This window comes from Mytilus trossulus, chromosome 2, assembly GCF_036588685.1.
Source record: "Mytilus trossulus isolate FHL-02 chromosome 2, PNRI_Mtr1.1.1.hap1, whole genome shotgun sequence".
NCBI lineage: Eukaryota > Metazoa > Mollusca > Bivalvia > Mytilida > Mytilidae > Mytilus > Mytilus trossulus.
The window spans coordinates 100,517,421-100,534,816 of NC_086374.1; the positions used below are offsets into that span (position 1 = coordinate 100,517,421).

Sequence of the window (17,396 nt, forward strand, 5' to 3'; positions counted from 1 at the left end):
CACTGAAATGTAGGTCATAGCAATGACAGTAAAAAATTGAGACAACTTTAACAGAAAGAGGTTAAACACCGGTTTAACGATATACACATGAAGTGTTCTTGGCCTATTCATGACGAAACAAAACACAATACACAAAACATCGATATGTTTATTTTCTTCCGTTTAGCAAATCTACGGTTCCAATCAAATATTTAGAGGCGAGCCCAAAGTCAAAATTTTGTTTACTGGTTGTTGCTTTCAGTTTTTACCACTTAGGAATTGTCAATTCATTTACAATGTTGACCCTTAAATTAACTTTATGTTTTCTTTTACCTACTCCTGATTTTTACCAAGCCACGCATCCAAATGGCAGATTTTCGTTCGTTTCTGTTTCATTCTTTTACAACTTGTGTAGTTCGTTGTTGTCTTTCATTTTGGTGTTTTGTGTTTTGTCTTGTCATAAACAGGCCATTGTTTTCCAGGCTCATTTGGACTATTATAATTTTTACAGTCTTTTATATCTTTCTATACTGAATGGGTTTTACTTATCTGAGAAAACCATATACTTTACAGCTTCTTAAATCCTTGTCTTTTTCGTCTCTATGGCTTTTATACTTGTCTAATTGACAATCATAAATGTGTAACACAGTAAGCTTGATGATTCGTGTATTTATGATATGTGTGATTAAAATTAACACAATCGGTACACGAAATATGAACCCATTTTAAAAAGTAGGTGTATCTTCATCGAGATTATACTACATTTAAAATTTTAATTTTCGACTTACGCAAATATATAATGTTCATTTACCAAGAACACGAACACAGTATTTAATGGATTAAGAAAACGTTTGAAAAATTCTCATACGAACTAATTTTTTTTCTTCAAAATGTAGGTCTGTGTTTGATATTTAAAGCTTAAAAGAGTCACTATATCACTTCCAAATGATATGCAAATATATGTCTAAGACAAGGCTATAAATTTCTTTGAATAAGTAAAATTAGGTAACATCAAAGTGTACAGGTAAATTAATCAGTCTATAAAACACAGGTGTTTAGCAGCTTGATGTAGGTTCACAAATGACACAAGCGTTGAGAATTTTGGGAGGTCAAAGTTTGCGGTACAGCACATGCAGTAATTTATGTCGTCGTTTAAATTTTCGATACTCTTCTAGCCGCTACCATGGTTGAAGACTGCATATTTAACGGTTTTCCATTTATTTATTTACTGTTTCTAGCCATAAATAAGGATACTATCAATCCATATAATCGCATTTGGCCTACATTATGTTTAACGTTATTTGATAAATAATGACTAAATATATAAGTTTATATGTTTATCAAAGGAAATCGAGTCCAAAGTGAATTTGCGAGAATACGACATCCATCATATACCAATATACAGCTATCTGTTTGCGACGATATTAAAATATTGAAAAATCAAAACAAAATAATACGTATAACCTTATTTGTTTCATAGATAAACCGACATACATAGAAACCACGAATTACCAAGGTTATTTCAGGACAATATATATTGTTATCAATACATCTTCATCAGATAACATAACTAGACCTTTTGATGTGTATTAAATTATGACAAATTGACCCATTATCAAACAAAAGGCGGTGAACACCTGAAGTGGCCTTCAGACAAAACATAAATAGAGTTGGTCATTGAGTACATGTCCAGTGGCACATGGCTTGTTCCGGTCTTCTGCTTATTTGGGACGTTTTTCCAAGTATAAAATTCCTTTTGATATCTACAACTTCAACTCAATTCTGCATTTTAAAGTTACATTCAAAATATACAGTTTTAGACCTGTTTCACGGTACTAGTATAAATATTAATCTGGTCGTTGACCTTCCCATTAGAATGTGCCAATCCGTTTACTGGACATAAGAAAAAGACGCATAAATTCTTCACACATATATGAGCGTAAAATGGTATTTTAGACCGTTATACGTAACTCTTCTACACTTATTTTTATTAGGTCTTCCATAAGACGACATGTGGGATCAATGAAGTAAATACTTAACGGAAATAATAATTTTGATTGAAATGATTGATTTATCATTGATATATCGATTAATAACCACTTTTTTAAACACCAAGAATATTGTATTCATGTTCAGGACGAAAGCTTTGATATAAAATTAGAAAAAAAAGTTTCATATTGCATACAAATACATAAGCTTGCCATTCATTCCCAGGCTGTCATTTTTTATCACACTATTGCCTAACTTGTATTCTCCGCCTTAATATGGCTTATATAGTATTGTTCATAATTTTGCAGTCTCGTTTTTGTCGTCTTGACCAAAGTTGCATGAACTATTTTCCACTGGACTTTTTGCAAATTCTTAATCTATTATTCTCAGTGGCGGATCCAGAAATTGAAGGGAGACACTGTCTGCCTAAGAGGGGGCCTAATCTAGTTATGCTTCATTGATTCCCTATATATTCAACCAAAAAAGTGGGGACAGGTCCTTAAACCACCTCTGATTCTTAATTAGTAATGTCTCGTCTTAAAGCAGCCTATAATACTTGTCACTGGTGATAGAAAAACCAAATCTAATTAACCTAATTATTTCCCAAAAAGGTAAAGACAACTGCATGAAAGCAAAACAAACCGCGGCATCGTGCCATGATGATTTATATGACTTTTATAGTAGTTATGTGTATATATATTTTGTGTAATGAACACATTATTTTACATAAGACGAAGACAACTGATTGACAATTTAACTAATTTCATTAAATAAAAGTATGTTAGTTGAAAGGCTCCCATCAGCCAATCTAATTTTAAACTTAATAAAAAAAAAACACAACACTTAGCAGAAAAGGGAAAGGTACCAACGCGACAATTAAAAAAGCACTATCCGCAGAATAAACATAAAACGCGACTACCTCCATATAAAGATGAACCTGAGACAAAAACTGTCCACCTGGAAAACGAAATAAACCATCATATAACGTATATGACAGCTAAAAAATAGATATATATAGGATAGGAAAAGATGTATAGGATAGGAAAAGATATCCATATAGCAGTTGAAAATATACATAATAAATATCTTTGTTGGGTTCGAGTTGTTCAATTTAAAAAAAAAGAGGTTTTATGTATAGTGTTGTTTGGACTGCTGCTTGTCTTTTTAATTGTGTTTTTCCTCTTTGATCATTTGCCACTTTGGTACTTTTCATTTTAGTAATTGATTAATTTTACAACAATCAAATTACGGAATACGCACCGAATATTACAGACACAAAATTTTATTACGAGTTTCAAAAGTTTTGATTCATTATATTTTTGAAACTACTTGATGTCATTCAAAATAAATGCAACAACTATTGGCAAAAATGCATATACATACAACTCGCTTATTTTAAATTTTATAATTCCGCATCACGCAAAAAAGTCTTAAAAAATTGATGCGTCTCGACGTATTTCAAAAGCAACTATATGTCTACCTAAAAAACAAATAAAACTTATTCAATATCAGTTTCATCCACTATATCACAATATTAATGGAAATATAGGTTTTTGCATTTCATTGATATGCATGCATCTTTTATCTAAATTGATGCGATTTTTCTCTCAGAAAACTAGAGGCCCAAGACTGGATCGCTTACAGAACAATTTTACAATATTTTGATGTTCTGACTAGCATTACTGTTTACAGCCGATTGCATTGAGTGTAAGGTCAAAGGTAAATTCTTTGGTTAGCTTACTTGCTAACTTTACCTTGAAGTCATTGTTAGGTTAGGTAAACTACCCTTCTTTACGAGTAGACTAGTCCGTCAGATAACCAATCTATTTGTCTGTAGGACTAGACCACTTCGTTCGAAAGGAGGTAGTATACCTTACATTATCATGGCTACACAGTTCAGCTAGCAAGAAAGCTAATCAAAATTAACGTTTGCCTACACATTCAATGAAATCGGCTGTAATATATAATTTTTGGAAGAACGTAGCTTCTGAAAGAAATATTGTTCAAACAAGACGTTCCAGTGGAGTTTTTTTAAAGATATTTTGAAATGTTTACGACCCACGATGAACACTAAGATACGAGAACAGTTCTCGTTATACCTTTTGGTCAGGTGAGCTTAAATGATGTTCATTTAGCCATGTTAAAATGCCTGCCAAGTTTCCAAAGTATCATTCACAAATATTGTTTGAGACACTGCCAGAAGAAAATAAATGAACGAGTATATGTAAAGCTCAGACACAAAATACTAATTATAATATCAATGTCTGTGCTTGATTGTAAATCGTCTGAATATGTTGATTGAAATACCTGGCTGTTATATTTCTCAACGAAAAATACCACGATAATCGCAAGTTTTTTGGCGTCAGTCGCCCGTCGTAAGAGACAGTGCATACCCATTGAGGGGAACCAAACGCATGTAATAGAGGGATGACATGGGGTAAACATTCCCCAAGTCATGCTTTATTTGTATCCCCCCTTGTTTTCCTTCTTTTTCTCGTATCCTCTTTTCCCCACATCCTCTCTTTTTCTATCCTCATATCCCACGTTCCCACATGTTCTAATCACCCAAATCCCACCAAGCGTGTCACTCCCTCTCAATAAATTTGTGTAACAACTACGAAAGATGAGAAATTAAAGAAATAAAAATAAGGAACTTGGGAGCAGATTAGAAATATGTAATAGTACACTATCAGTCTATATTTTGCAGAAATTTATCGCCCATGTCCCAAATCTCCTCAAGCGTGTCACTCCCTCTTAATCACTTTTTGTAACGACTACGAAAGATGAGAAATTTAAGAAGAAAAAATATGGAACTTGGGAGCAGATTAGAAGTATGTAACAGTACACTATCAGTCTTTATTTTGCAGATATTGATTTATTGTTTTGATATATTTAAAAGTTTTAGCAACACTAATTAAATCTCAATTTTTAAATTTCTGCTGATGACGTAAAACAACGTGTGTTCGATTCCAACCAGTAAACCAAGCTAACGCCTGTGATACTAATTGAGAACTCATTCATCAACATAGCGACACTGTTTTACCAACAATGTGGTCAATATATTATTGCAGTAAAATATTTGTTTCTAAATAAAGCAAATTTCCTTAAAATCAATGAAACCAAGTGTCAAATAACCAAGTTATTAATCGAATATGGCTTTAATGTAATGAGAATGAACTCGTTATGTTAACAAAAACTTTTTCTCAATGTTGTTGCTTTCAGTGAAAACAAAAACTAATTTCAAAGGAAATCGATCTTTTAATGTGAAATCTCTGCAATTTTGTCTAATGTTCTAGTAGAGTCTAAGTCCTGAAAGTGACATGCAACTGAATACAATATTGGTAAAGATAACAATAGTTTCTTTTTTCACTTAACTAGTACAATGTCATGTTGTAGAGATCCAGTAGATATAGTCACGAGCAGAACGTGCCTGTAAAGAACGATCGTAAAGTTGTTGTTATTTTTTCAAATGAAAAAGATTCCCAAACGTACAGTATTCAAGAAGATTATATCACATAGTATTTTTGCAATACTTTTTCATATTAGTGATGTGGATTGTCTGTTTTACAGCTCGAATGTAACGTATTCCTGCGGGCTATAAATAATCTGTTAGCAGGGCTATAAATAGTCAGTCAGCATCGTTACAATGACCAATGGCATAACAACTGATATACTATTCTATATGCTGAATATCTGTATGAGGGTGGGGGTAAACCCAGAATCTATAGCCTCCTTTTCATATAGCCCTATGCGTAATACAATGCACAAAGTATATACTCTGCATGAGTGTTCAATTGATTGTCTGTTTTAGACAAAATTTTAAACTTCAAACTAAACGATGTCATTTGCTGTGTCCACCGAATTGAGATATGTTTCAATTGTTTTTTTCGTCATTTATATACCTTTATTACTAAACTCAGAATATAAATTAAACAACATACACGAATTGTTTTCATTTAGTGAAATTTGACGTGACTATAATACAAGTGAGAGGTTAGGCTAGCTATAAAACCAGGTTTAATTCACCATTTGCAACATAGGTACCTAAAGGTACCATGACTTGCTAATTTGGATTTTCATTGTAGTTCCCTTTTTTTGTAAACTTTATTTAAAGATAATAAGTAGTTTTTCAAAACAAGATATCGACCTGAACATATGCAACAAATACCGAAGCTGCTTCTGAACATTTTGCAAACAATCAATCAATCAATCAATCAATCAATCAATCAATCAATCAATTAATCAACTAATACGCTATCCGAATCTCGAGATCCGAATGGAAACAAAATTGCAACACACAAGTGATACCAGTTAAATCCAAAGGCTCAAATATACAACAGACATTATTTTTAATTTATACACGAATAACATAAATTATACACAAAAACTACTAAAAAGACAGAGGAAATTTATTTTGTGTCTTTCACATCTGTAGGCACGAGAAGAAACACGATATTGTTGTTGAGACCAAAATGTTGCAACATTTATCATAACAAATGCATGAACAAAAGCATTTAAACACACCAAACAAATTTGTTAACGTTCACATTTCACACTTATAGTTTCAACACTTTGCACATTTACATGAGAAATTATCTTTGTCACGATAAACACTACACGCAACTGTTACATGTATTATGTAATAAGGTCGTAGACACTAATACATAGAACACCAAGAGCGAATTGTATAAAAATTGAGGAAATGAAATATAGCCATGATCGGTGAAATATTGATGTTAAAATTACGCTTTAAGCAAGATAGTTCATTAATAAAACATGTTCTTTTGTCATAAACTAGATGCAATTAACGAGTCATTAAAGCCAAACGATCCGTGTTGACAAACCATGTGAAATGTTTACATTTATTCAAGTTCTAGATATCACTGCGCTTCTGAATGTGTAAGTCGGTATTTCCGATTTTGATTGTTTAATCCACATCATTCCACTAGGACACACAATTATTTAATCAGAAACTAAATCACAAACTCTGTCGAAATAAAGTGCAAGTATTGAACATGCTTTCATTCATGCTATCAGTCTAGCCGTCTTATGAAATCACCGCTGACTTGCGAATTTTAGACGCCTCGGAACAGTTTTATATGTTTCCTTATTTAGATTGGCTGACACCACTTCCGGTTTATATACATTTCGACTAGTCATATAGTTAATTGTTGATACATGTATCTTTTGTTTTTCCACATTTTTGTTGTCAGTTGGTCTGATCTGAAAAAATAATCTGGTTTTATTTGCAATATGCATCACCAACAGTGTAGTGTAATCTTGTTAATTCTAATGTTCGTTTCTTATTTCGCTAGTAGCACAATTTTGAATTGAAAATGTCTCATGGCTATCTACCCAAGCGACATTAATAGATAATGCAAGCTAACTGAGAGTGCTTGAAAAGGCGTTTCAAGCATCCGATATTTTTCTTGTTTTTTTTGCTATTTTGTTATACGGCTACTACAATCGAGTGATGAGAATCAAGGATAATAAATCAAAATGGAAAAAGGAAATGAGTTTGGCCGTTAGTTTTCTCGTTTGAATTGATTTTCATTTGAAATACATGGACCTTTTATCATTGACTATGCTAATGGGTTAATCCGCTTTGCTCATTGTTGAAATTTTGGCTCATTTTGGAATTTTGGGTCCTCAATGCTCTTCTACTTTGTATTTGTTTGGCTTTTTAACTATTTTGATCTGAGCGTCACTGATGAGTCTTATGTAGACGAAACGCGCGTCTGGCGTATAAAATTATAATCCTGGTACTTTTGATAACTATTGAAAGCCGTACGGTGACCCATAGTTGTTAATTTCTTCACAACGCAGTCTCCTGTGAAGAGTAGTCTCATTGGTTATCACACCACATCTTATTAATTTTTAGTTAATAATAAACCCAGAAGTGCAAGAAACATTAAAGCTCAAGATAAACGCTATAAGATGATAAACATTAATAAAAGCGCAGTTCAATTGCATTTTGTGTTATTTTGGTGCGCGTGTACTGATTTTGTTTCATGGCCATTATATAGGTACTCCATATTTTTTCTTTTCTATTATGTTTTGCATCTAAAAGTTAAAACTTTAATTTAAAGAAATACGAATATTTGTTAACAGTTAAATAGGAATCCATCTTATTTTTCAAAATTCCGCTATTTTAAAATATAATACACATAGAGATACCGACATCATGATATGTTAGAAAATATCTTCACCTGACAAGAGATAATATACAACACGTGTGAACAAATTTAGTGTTGGCAAATGTACCAATTTCACCTTAGATAATAATCCATCATAACATCTTTCACTCAACTAAATAAAACGATATCATAAGCATAAAAAAGCAGCAAGTCACTCATGTGAAAACATTATCATATTTTGTAACATAAAAATGTGAATAGCTGAGTACACCAATCATTCAAATGGGCCATTAGTAGCTACGCCGTTGTAGGTTAATGTTTGCTACTTGCCTGTGGTATCAAACAACCAGATGCATCGAAGCTAAGGGCGGTCCGACTGCTTAAGCTGTGTGGCTTCATCCCAAGAAGATTTTTCATATGTTATCTAAAGTGGGCTTTTGATGGAAGCAAAAATTAAACAAGATTCATAATGGAAATATAATTTAGTCGAGTGGCTTTTCTTTAATTTGAAGGTTGTGAAAGATGTTTTCTTCACACACAAGAAATAGAAGGTTACCGTAGGTCATCGAGTGCTCCTATAAATTGTGTATTTAGGTCAAATTTGACTTTTAAGATGGAATATTTAATTAGCGTATGAATTAAACATGCATTTGTTTCCTGTCGAAATAATTATCTAAAATATGCATTCAATTTTGATTTATTCAACTGTCATTGAATGGTTATATAACTCTTATTTGTTAGATATGTTAGTAAACGGAGATAAAGGGCATACGTCAATACGACAGCAAACTAACAAAAAAAAAGTAAACATCAACATACGCTGGTCAATAATAGACTTTTAATATGGCTATATAGTATGTCAAGCTCTAAATCGTCATTTTTCTCAAACAGTTGGACATTTTAACAGTTATCAAATGTACCACCAACCCGAAATCTCCAAACATAATTATATATGCCCTTTATGGGTTCTTGATTAGATTAATACAATTCTTATCTTATCTTCTTATACGGTAACTCGACAGTAAAGCTTCTAACTTGTTTTGTGTTTAATTTGGATTTTTTTTGTGATCTCTATCGCCCTAGTTTTTAATCTGGATTTGTCTATAAGACAATTAACGTTTTCAGCCAAATACGTAACATTTTCACATATCTCCCCGTTCTGGGTGGTGGTCTGTACCAATGTTAAGTATGTGGGAGGTTTCAGACTTTCGCCCATGTTGTCTAAAAATTGTCATTGGGTTCTTTAGTCCATATTAATATTTAAAAAAAAACACGCTGTTTTTAAAAGACGTCATCACACTAGAGTCCCTTACACCTGTTAATGTTTTAAAAAAGAAATAATGTTTTCTTTCGTAATGTAATTTATAGAGTGAATAAAAATGTAAAAATATCGCTTCAGCCATTATCTAAATAGTTCTAATGTTCATATACGTTATTTATGGCATCTAATGGACGTATACCTCACACATTTACATGTCAAATTCTCCACCTTTTCAAATTTAGATTGGAGAAATGGAATATGATTTTTATAAACAATGTCGCGGGACAATACAAACAGTAGCGGCGGAGTGATTTATGTATATGGGTAAAGTGTTCTCGTTTTTTCCTTAGTAAATAATTCATCAAGTATACCGATGAAGCATAAATTATATTTTTCATAATAATATGTGATATGATTATTAATTTGACACCCAAGAAAAACGATGTGATTTCCTGCCATTCAAAGACCTCCCTGTTTAAAATTTCTCAGTAGATTGAACTATTTGAACCGTTGAAGAGAACATAAGCTTTTTTGCAATATTGTTTTCTTGTTCAAATCATATTCATCTTAGAAGTATAACTGTGTATTTCAACCTTCCAAGCCAATATTAACATAAATAAGATAGAAAATATAATGCTGTTTTGGTTGTTGTCTGCCATATTTGTTTCTTGATTATTGTTTTGTCTTAAATCAAACCGTTGCATTTTCTTTTAAATTTGTTTCACTTTTTTCGTGTTAAGGCCTTTTATAGCTGAATATACTAGTAGATGGTATTGTATTTGCTCATCGTTGAAGGTCGTACTGTAACCTATGGGTGCTTATATTCACGTAATATGGACTCTGGTGTATAGATGTCTAATTTACAATGATATCACATCTCCTAATTTTTTTAAATAAATATTTAATGTAATAGATATCAGTATAACTATATGGTTATTTTAAAAGTCTGGTTCATTTTTCAGACTCGTCGTCTTTTAATTTAATGACCCAAACAAAAACAAAAAACATCCTTATAACAGAACTTACAAATATTTTAACCATCTGACATCTCTTTCTTGTTTTTGTTTCGATTTTCGAAGTAAAAATAGGCTTCAGTTCATGTCAGTATATCCTATACCTAAGATGAGGACACTAGCATGGTTTTCACATGTCTGCTCTTTCCCCGGCACAGCTTTCCCTCAGTTTTGAAATTTTATTCTGAGACTGTTGATTAAAAAAGACCCCGACTGTTTTAAAAAACAAAAAAATACAAAACATGCAATGACAAGAACTGATAGATATAAACATATTGAGTATCTTATTTTAAGGAATATGACTAAAAGGAGGTATGAGGTACACTCCGGTATTCAACAAAAAGACAGACATCTGTATAAAAAGACAAGGCTCTATAGACACGGATACTTTAATAGTGGAAAGCTATATTAATAACATTCGTAATAAGTATTTTATTTGCATGCATGTGACATGCATTTGTAAGTACATGGTACTATTCAACAAATGTCAAGAAAACATCAAACAGTGTTATAATACATGTATAAGATTGCACAATGTAATTCTAGTCAAGAAAGACTAAATTACCAAATTTTAAAAATTGCATAGTTAAATCTATTGATAAAACTTCAAAGCTAAATGAGAAATTTGATAGGTGTCATTTTAGGTAAGTAAAGTGGGACCTTTTGGACCTTTGTTATATATAATTGACTCTTTGACTTAATGCACAAATGTTGTTTTTATTGACCCGATTCTTTGCTTTTTAAGTTCGTTTTTAATTATTTGAGATTGGAGAAGATGGTACCAGTTAGATCCTTTGGAATCATTTAAACTGCATGAGTGCAAATTACGTCTCTTTACTATTGCTAATAAAAGGTGCATGTTCTTCTTTGTATCATGAAAGGCAAGATTACATTTAGGACTTTATTAAAACAGGGTTATTGATTTATTAAATTATATAACTTAGGCCATACCATAACCAATGAAAAAATGTTGTTCTGTTCCTGCTTGCAAGTCGGCTTTTAATAAAATGTGCAGAAATAGAACTCATTCCCCCATAGATCGAATGTATATTAACATTCTAAAATGTGTCTTATTTTGCTCTAAAAAATAATTTAACAATGATATATGTAAGAACACTACTCAAGAACACAATAAAAAAACTAGAAAATCTCCATTTATACCTTTTGAAATTCCATATATTAAATTTTGGACGAATCTTCGATTTTATTTCAACGAAATCTGATTGATTGGTAACACGCAGTTTATTTTGAAAAACACAAAAAGTTAAAACTCACTTACACACAAAACAATGATAAAAACATAAAGGGAAGAAAATATTTCATTTTTAAGTTTCTCTCCCCATTTGAATGACCATACATTCCATCAATGATTTAAATAAAGGTATAATTCAAGATAATTATTTCTCGATCCTTTGATCTTTGATTTGTTGATAGTGAAAAAATTAAAAAGCATTTTCAGAACTTAAGTATTGAAAATTAGAGGCCATCAGAAAGAAAGATTAATAATATTTTTGTACCTTTCGACCTTTGGTAACCATTGTTGTATTTTTTTCGTTCTTTCTAACGCTGCTAGCTCCAGATGTGGAGTTTAGGGGACATTTACACTAAAAATTACAGGATTAAAAATAAATAAAAATGAAAAATGACTGGAAATCTTGAACATTTCATTGCCAATTCCCAATTTACCTCTACCGAGACGTAAGTTATCTGCTTCTTTGTCAGAAAGTGAAAACAATAGTTTAAAATTTAAATTTTGCCATGGGTCGATTGTCTTTTTTTCTTGGTAAAACTATGCAAAACTATAGTTGTTAATGTTTGTGTCATTTTGGTCTTTTGTGGATAGTTGTCTCATTGGCAATCATACCACATCTTCTTTTTTATACATATTTTTTTTGTCGAACTTTTGAAATATGCTTTATATACGTTCTTCGTTCACTTACAATCAATAAAAGCATCACTTTGGAAATTCATTGCGTCTTTAATGGACAATCAAATACTGCTGTAAAATAATCGAATTTAGACGTTGATATCTCTTGATTTCTCTTGATTTCTTGAGGCGTATATATATTCTCAAATATCCTACGACTATTTCAAAATTTAATTTTAAAACTTTATTTCAATCAAGAGTTTCCTCCCATTGAATGCTTTAAAGTTGAGATAATTTTAAGATATATTAAATTCGTTAAAAATTATCGTATTAATTACGTAACACAATCGTTTAAGAGTGAGAAAAAACACCGCAGAAGTATAACTGATGTTTGAACTATCTAAATATATAAATTATTATAATAAATTTTATTTCTTTGATTTCAGGACCAAACTCAAACCAGAGAAGAAGAGGCAGACAAACATATACAAGGTTTCAAACATTAGAACTAGAAAAAGAATTCAAATTCAATAGATACCTCACGAGACGGAGACGAATAGAACTTTCTCATATGTTGTGTTTGACTGAAAGACAAATTAAAATTTGGTTTCAAAATAGAAGAATGAAAGAAAAGAAAGAACTATTAGCAATAAAAGAAATAAATGAACAGAATAAATCTCCAGAAAAAACTGTTATTAAACCGGTATCACCTGTGTCTTCAGGCGATGCATCAAGCTGAGAGATTATGTGTTCTTAGGTTCCTACCTCCACGGACTGAAGAGCTCATTCCCGAACATCCGGTGTTTCCTACACGAGAAGACTGAAACGAGAACTTTTACTTAAATTATACGTTTATCAGTAGAAAAATTAGAATTATTATTTCACATTATAGGATGACGGATACGGGAGCCCGACATTTGGTACTGCCCTAATAAACGAGAATGGTCTACCTATTAACGAGAATTTACGTGAATACGAAAGCGTTTCCAAGTGGCCTGCCATTTAAAATGGCGGATGCAAGTAGAGTGGAGATATCATTTATTTTTACAAACCTTTTCATTTATCATCGCTATCGTCGCAAATGTTCATCGTCATAAATGTTTATAGTGCTATTATGTGTATATTTTTATGTATGTACATTAACTTGTTGAAATTATATATAAAAAGATACTGCTCAAAATAATGTACTTCACATGTGAAAATTTCATGTTTTGCTTTGTATAAATCCGAATTCAAAGTTAACCATAATTTGATACTACTGAATTTTCTTGCCGTAAATAATAGTGCAATATAGGAGAAAAATACATTTACATGTTCTGTAATAGTAAAATTGCTTTTCGAACAAAAATCCGAATGTTGGAAGGAAAATTCAGATAATTCAGATCTGCAGTTGTTAGGGGAAAAAAATCTGCGATGGGGTTTACAATACTGTTCCTTTTCTACGGCTTTGATATATTTATTTTCATTTCATAAATTGCACCATTTAAATTCAAAATGCAAAGGACTCAAAATTTGTTTCCATAAAAGAAGAGTAAAGAGGGAATGTTGCCCATGATTTAGTTGTTCGATGTAGCTTAACTAGGATATAGTACTTAATTCGTTTTAAACATTTTTACTGTCAATTCTGTAAACCTGTCTGCAATATACTAATATCAAGAAGGAGCGAGTTTTTTTTTATTTTGCAATTTGGTTGGGTTTTTTTCCGGTTAGAATGTTCTAGGAGCTCGGTATTTTAATTTACCTTTTTCATACGTAATACAATGTAAATAAAATACACGTTTAAACAGTTAATTCCAGGAAATCTACTGAAATACATGTACAAGAAGCTTATTTTATAAATAAATAATATTTTTAATGTTAAAACTTAAAATACACGATATAATGGATGATAGATTATCCTGTAACAATTGACCGCAGGTAGCCAATAAAATAGTGGACTAAATTAAACACTAATGTAAGAGATAAAAACTATATTTTTGTGTGGTCCTCACAATATCCATCTATGTTTTGTTTTATAACTAAATTATGACAAATTTTATTCAATAATATTAACAATTTATAATTATGAACGATTCTACTTTAACTCCATCGATACATATCTATACTTGTGAATTTTTCTATAGAGTGTAATATTACAATTAACAATTTTTCTTGTTAATTGTAATATTTTAAAAGAGAAATGATGAGCTGTAAATGATTAACTTTAGAAACTGAAAATGATATTTTTAGCGGTAACGTATGCATATAGCTTAATCTTGCAGTTAGGTTTTCAGAGGTTACATAGCAACATATACAAAAATATGTAGATACAATAGTTATATAGAAGCTTTGTAGTTTATTTAATTTGTCACACCAGTCATGATGACTGAATTTTTCCTCAGGTTTTAATTTTGCGTTTTTACATTTGATTTTATATATATGTGTATTTTTTCATCATTCTTAGGTGCTACAACGTAGATTGAAACTGCCTTTCAACATCTTTATTTCATTTTGCTCTGATGTCGTTTGTTTATAGGAATTCAAACCCGACCGGTCACATATTCAGTTAGAAAAAAATACGTCATCATTTTTATTTCTAAAAGTGGAAACCTTTTCATTTTCCCCCCGCATTTCCATTATTTCTAAATTATTAAAACTTATAAAATTCACAACCCTAAACACAACCAATAAGTCAACTTCATTTCATATATTAATCTTTAAAAGTAAAGATATACACGATGATATCTGAATATAAACTATCACACAACTAACATATTCTTTAGTTGATTACATATTCTTTTTTAGTAAGCCAATCAATACCATTACATTTTATGTTAAAAGAATTGAGCTGAATTCGTCGTAACGCGTTAAATCTATTATCTGGAATCAAATTCCCACTATTTAAATGTTTAATTTTGTTGATCACTCATTTTTGTATCTTAAAAATTTCAAAATAATGCAACTCTTTTCAAACAATTCCCTAGAAACGAGATGATATTTTATATTTACCTTTATAAGATAGGCAGAGATCCCTTAATTTTAACCTATATGTATTTATAATTTCATAACGAGAATAATTAGAATTAGCAAAGAAACAAATTCCAAGTTTTGATTATGTTTTATCCTTGTAATAATTAACTGTATTTATGTTTCTCGATGGTATACATGTAGTTAGTTGTCAAATCATCAAGAGTGTGAAGAGCATTTGGGCATCCAACTTTTTAGAGCATTCGAGAAAAATATTTTAAGTATTCGAGCACACGATTTGTTTTAAGTATTCAAGCACCTGGGCTGTACAACATTTCATTAACCGAATTTTTACGACATGAAAAGAAATATGATGTACGTTGTCACTTTGCAATCAATCAATTAGTAAAATGACAAAAAGGTTAGAAAAAAGTAAGAACAAAAAGTTCCTAGTTGGAACAATTTTTAAGCCTATTTAAAGTTTCAAATACTAAATATCAACATAAATTTTGATATTTAATGTTTGAAATTTCAGTTTTGATTGAACGCAGAGTTTACTAATTGTAATTAGTATAATACATATTTTAACAAATTTTGCTACGTCAGATGTTTTCATATATTATAAAATGCATTCTGTTATTACAGTTTCTCATATGCTCTTTATGCTTAGTGTATTTACATTTGTGTATTTCTCAACACTTTACAATAGTTGCTATCTACATATTTAGAAGCTAGTCAGAGCCTAGGTTGTTATGTAAAACTGTATAATTAAAGCTATTTATAGAAAATAATTTCAGCAAGCAGACATCTCTGTTGAAAATAATGATCGAGAGGAACTTATTTAAAATTTTTTGGGAATTTGGGATTAACAAGAAAACTTTAAAAAATTAAAAAAAAAATTCTTTGATGTAGTGCAAAACACTAATTCTACTTTCAAATCATTTAACATATAATTTTCCAGTACTATTACGAAATGAGTTTCGTGAAAAGGCTTTACCGTAACATTGGCTAAATAACCGTAACACAATTCTCATTTTTTGGGTTTAAAAGCAAAACATTTACAGATGCACTAATTTTCATCCGATATTCTATTTTGACAAACATTGGAAAATGTTAATTCAAAAGAAAGTGTACAGTTGTTCCCTAAGAAACAACAAAATATGATTTTCTTATGGCTATGTATGCTATGACTTGTTCCTTATATATCAATAGACATATTGTATGTTTATTTTCATTTCGCATTATCTTATATATATATGTATATGTCATATTTGTTTTTCTTGAGAAAATACCTTTTTATTAAACGATGGGGTAAATGAACATCATGTTCTACAATTGTATATTTATGTATCACTGTAAGTTAGTCTTTTTTTGAAAACCATAACGAGAAACGCAATAAATGACTATTGTTGATTTTTTATATAAAATATATGTGTTTATTCATTTTTGTCAATTTAAAGAACGTGTTGGTCCAAGAAGCTATCAAAGGTACCAGGCTTTATTCTAATACACCAGACTCGTTTCGTCTTCACAAGACTCATTAGTGACGCTCAGAGCAGTTAAAAAGCCAAAAACAAGTACAACGTTGTAGCGCTGTTTTTTTCATTGTGATTGAAATTCATATCCCATGTCCAAGCTTTGTTTAAAGAACTCTTAAATCGTATCTGTTTTAAGACATTTTTGGATCCTCTTTTTGTGTCTGATTAACACACACCGCCACAAATTTGAAAGCTCAAATGTCATTGGCTGATGCCGTAAATGACAAGAACATAAAGTAAAACGGAGCCTTGTTAGATCTCGAACACTGTATTTTAATCAGATTGACACAGCAGTCAAAACAATAAAAAAACAACATTTGAGACGACTAGTTTCCAACTAAAGTACAAGTTCAAGACCTCATCACACAAAAGTAATAAGAAAAACGGATTGAAACTCCGTTTTTAAACAAATTAGACATTATACATATAATTTTAAATATACTTGTTACTTAGAATATTAGGGCTAAAATACTATGATATAGAACGAAATGTTTGTATAAACATGCATAGACAACTTAGAGATAATGCAAACGAATATAATACTTGCTCTTGTTATCACGATTAGTGAATTTATAGAACAGAGAACGCGAGAGAAAAAAAAAGTAAGTCGTATTTTTAGACATATAAATAAAGGTAACAGTAGTATACCGATGTTCAAAACTCATA

General features: G+C 30.9%; 1 protein-coding gene across 1 annotated transcript in view; it reads left to right on the forward strand.

The window, feature by feature from the left end:
- LOC134708540 (homeobox protein Hox-B7-B-like) overlaps nt 1–16,590 on the forward strand; it is a 31,507-nt gene extending 14,917 nt beyond the window's left edge. Inside the window, exon 2 of the mRNA XM_063569169.1 lies at nt 12,693–16,590. Coding sequence (XP_063425239.1) covers nt 12,693–12,985 — 293 coding nt within the window. The 3' untranslated portion in view covers nt 12,986–16,590. The remainder of the gene's footprint in view (nt 1–12,692) is intronic.
- The last annotated feature ends 806 nt before the right edge of the window (nt 16,591–17,396 follow it).